The 3700-nt window shown below is 46.0% G+C and overlaps 1 protein-coding gene across 1 annotated transcript; it reads left to right on the top strand.

Annotated features, from left to right (window-relative positions):
• The first annotated feature begins 692 nt into the window (after positions 1-692).
• On the top strand, positions 693-3448 carry LOC119329202 (proteasome subunit beta type-5-A-like). Its single transcript, XM_037602206.1, has 7 exons — positions 693-920; positions 1008-1137; positions 2047-2153; positions 2227-2361; positions 2446-2549; positions 2645-2745; positions 3113-3448. The coding sequence occupies exons 1-7, from the start codon at positions 792-794 to the stop codon at positions 3244-3246; spliced, it is 840 nt and encodes a 279-aa protein (XP_037458103.1). The 5' UTR covers positions 693-791; the 3' UTR covers positions 3247-3448.
• Positions 3449-3700: the final 252 nt, after the last annotated feature.

The raw sequence follows: 3700 nt of genomic DNA, 5'->3' as shown, positions 1-3700 counted from the left end.
TGGAAAGAGAGAGATGGAGACGAAGCTTCTTCACACGAAACTGTCCGAGACGGGACTTCCTAATCAGCGCCTTTTGCGCCAGTTAGGAGAAGTGACGCTCACACACATGCTCGGTCAAGCCGGCCCATTAAAGCTAGCTCGTGTCGGCTGACGGTTTGACCTTTTAACCTCTGATGATAGTTTGACCTGTTGACTTCTCAGAGAATTGGAAAAAGTTATCAAATTTGCAAAAAGATATCATGAATTATAAAAAAACCATGAATTATAAAAAGTCCTCCATTTTGAAAAAAAAACTCTCAAATTTGAAAAAAATGTCCGTGAATATAAATAAATGCTCATGAATTTGCAAAAAGTTCATCGAATTTTAAAAAGTTCACAAATTTTTAAATAATTTGCGAATTTGAAGAGTAAAATTCCATGTTTTCTTTTAAAATTAGCTAACAAAAACCGGCCAAAAAACGGACAGAAACAAAACACAAAGAACCGGCCACCAGAAAAAAACCCGCAGAAGAACCATATTACCACTACAGTTCTAAGTGGGCCGGCCCGTTGGGTCGGGGTGAGTATCTATCCTTTTACAAGTCGGGCGCGCACGCAGCCCGGCCCAATCCCTCTACAAGCAGGCCCGCAGGCCCGCGACCAGGCCTCTCTTCATCTTCTTAGGCCGCAAGAAAAGGAAGAGAGAGAGAGAGAGGGAGACCGAAGAAGAGGAAAATCCCGAGAGGCCAAAGAGAAAAAAGCTCACTTCATCGCCTCAGCCCCGCCGCACCCCCACACCCGCCGACGACGCGATGATTCCCAACCTCTCCGCCCTCGAGAACCACTTCGGCGCCGCCGCCGCCGGCAGCGACGACCTCGGCGGCCTCTTCTCCGCCGACGCCGCTGGCCAGCTCGCCCTCGAGTTCCCCACCTGCAACGACGTGCGTGAGCCCCTCCCCCGATCCCCTTCTCCCTCGCCCCGATCCGCCGCCGTCTGATCCCGTTTGTTGTTTTCTCCCCGGTGGCAGTTCGATGGGTTCCAGAAGGCGACCAAGGAGATGGTGAACAACAAGAAGGGGACCACCACGCTCTCCTTCATCTTCGACAAGGGCGTCATCGTCGCCGCCGACTCCCGGGCCAGCATGGGCGGCTACATATGTGAGTCCCCCTCCTCCTTCTTTCCCCTGGGCCCGCGTCCCGGTGCTAGTGCTAGGGTTTGGTCGCGCGGGGGCTCGATTCGCGGCCTGGATGCGTGATTTAGGGTCCGGGAGTTTTAGATCTCCTCGCCGAATCTGGCCCCTTTGTCGGGCGATTTTGTTTGGGATGGCACGTTTGTGATTAGCAATGTTGGGGATGTGTTTGCTTACTCTTGTGCACTAGGGTGTGGGTCTTCGTATCTAGTAAGTAATTCAGGGCAGTGATTCATATTTTTGTAAAATCTCAAATCAACCTGAGTAGGATGTGAAGAACTTCTGCTTAGGTTTAGTGGGCAGCAGAGAAAAACAGGCACAATCTCACAACAGTTGAGCTGCAAAGTGCAGTGCCATAGCCACACAACAGTTGTGGTGACTCTGCTTGGCTATGGCGATTCATTTGGATCATGTGATGAATACAAAGACACAGATTGAGGTTGGATGCTAACGATCTGCTGTAGCTAAGAAGAGATTTACTCTGTAGACTAGTAGAATTGCTAATGATAGAGTTGGTGAATCTATGTGATGTAGAGATACACTAAGATCATGCAAAAAAATATATTAGTTTTGCTAATGCTTACCAGTGAATTCAGTCTGCTTATTTGAAGGTCCAACATTTGTGCATACTGATTTGTGTCCTTTGTGGTTTGGAGAAAGAAAATAGAAGGCTGTGGTTATTGTATAATGTCTATTTTTCTGCAAGCTCTAATCCTTCTGCAAAATTGCCCTCGCGTGTTTGTTATCATTGAGAAGACTTTCTGAAAGAACTATTTGTTGTTGTAGAAGGCTTTTGTCTGATGCAAGGATTATCACTTAAACATTCATCAGATTTTATCTCTGTTCTTTACATGACCGCTTATTTCTTTTCCTGCAGCCTCGCAAACTGTGAGGAAAATCATCGAGATTAATCCCTACATGCTGGGAACCATGGCTGGAGGTGCTGCTGATTGTCAGTTTTGGCATAGAAACTTGGGGGTCAAGGTAAAACGACACCTGCTTGTCTACTTGCATCTCATCTCTGCATAGTAAGACTAACAATAGATTCTTCTTTCAGTGCCGGCTCCATGAGCTTGCGAACAAGCGAAGGATCTCTATTGCTGGTTCTTCAAAGACGTTAGCTAATATCCTTTACTCGTACCGCGGGATGGGACTTTCAATCGGTACAATGATTGCTGGATTTGATGAAACTGTGAGTCGCCCTTTGACATATATATTAGTCTCTTTAACCTGTACGGTCTATGCTTATGTCTTAACTGTTTTGCTCTTGATGTAGGGTCCGGGCTTGTACTATGTTGATAGCGAGGGTGCAAGGCTCAAGGGAAGCCGATTCTCTGTTGGTTCTGGCTCTCTATATGCTTACGGTATCTTGGATGAGGGGTAGGTTTTTTTGTAATACCTCTAGTATGTTGCTTTGCTCGCTGCTCATATTATCTGGAAGTTGCATCCCCTTATATTTGTGCTTTACATTTCAGTTACAAATTCAACATGTCAGTTGAGGAAGCTGCTGAGTTAGCTCGGCGGGCTATTTACCATGCAACATTCCGTGACGGAGCTAGTGGTGGCTGTGTTAGTGGTATGCATTCTGTTTCTTGGAATTTGTCCTGATATTTGTTTTAGAAATTTTGTACATAACCCTGTTTTACATAACTGTCTACTTATGCCATTATGAAGCTAACAGTAATAACAGCAAACAGCCTTTACCAATGTATTCTGGACATACTGTTATCATTACAGTTTTAAACCAAGCTGCCTTGGTTGATATGTTTATGTTGCATCCATGATCTAATAAAGCATTGAACAAGTAATGCTGAAGCCCTGATCCATTCTTGAATCTTGATAGGCCTGTAGGACAGCGGAACTTGTGTGATCTTCTTGAACATCTGCTCCTGCCTGAGTTCACGTATTCTGCCTGACAATTACCTCTTTTGCTTCGATTTCAGTCTACTACGTTGGCCCTGACGGCTGGAAGAAGCTGTCCGGAGATGATGTCGGAGAGCTGCACTACCACTACTACCCAGTCCAGGCGGCTCCCGTCGAGCAAGAGATGGCCGAGGCCCCCTCTGCGTCAACCTGATTGATGTCGTACGAAATTCCGTGAACTGTGCTGAAGCACCTTGTTTTATGGACTGGGGGCTTGTTTGTCTCCTCCTCGACATTAGAGTGTTCTCTTCTGAGACCTGCTGATGTTCGACTTACACATCTGTTATGGAAGTGTGGTTGTAGACTGATGAATGTTATAGATGTTTCCATTGAAGTTTCATTTGAATTCGCTTGCTTGCCTGTTGTTATGAGTTTGTGTTGCTGCTGGATAGTCTGGGCCTAGGGTGGGCAAATGAAGATGCTTTTTAAATCAACGGCCGGTGAGGTGACTACGAACTGAGAAGTGAACTGATGGTCCGATAGATGCTGAACAATCGTGCTGTAAACATTAGGCGAAAAAGTCTCATATTCAAACCTCACTTTTTGCACGCAGAGGTAAAAAGATGGACTGGTTCGTTTCCTACAGAACCGGCGGCACTGCAGATTTC

The sequence above is a fragment of the Triticum dicoccoides genome, chromosome 7A (genome assembly GCF_002162155.2).
Source record: "Triticum dicoccoides isolate Atlit2015 ecotype Zavitan chromosome 7A, WEW_v2.0, whole genome shotgun sequence".
NCBI lineage: Eukaryota > Viridiplantae > Streptophyta > Magnoliopsida > Poales > Poaceae > Triticum > Triticum dicoccoides.
The sequence above is the reverse complement of the archived record's forward strand: the minus strand, read 5'-3'. Positions and strand labels throughout refer to the sequence as shown.

What these genes read in the sequence shown, in the direction of transcription:
- LOC119329202 (XM_037602206.1), top strand. Translation starts at nt 792, where the DNA reads ATGATTCCCAACCTCTCCGCCCTCGAGAACCACTTCGGCGCCGCCGCC. An exon ending in CAGCATGGGCGGCTACATAT is followed by an intron (nt 1,138 to 2,046) that starts GTGAGTCCCCCT and finishes CTTTTCCTGCAG; the next exon opens with CCTCGCAAACTGTGAGGAAA. An exon ending in TTGCTGGATTTGATGAAACT is followed by an intron (nt 2,362 to 2,445) that starts GTGAGTCGCCCT and finishes CTCTTGATGTAG; the next exon opens with GGTCCGGGCTTGTACTATGT.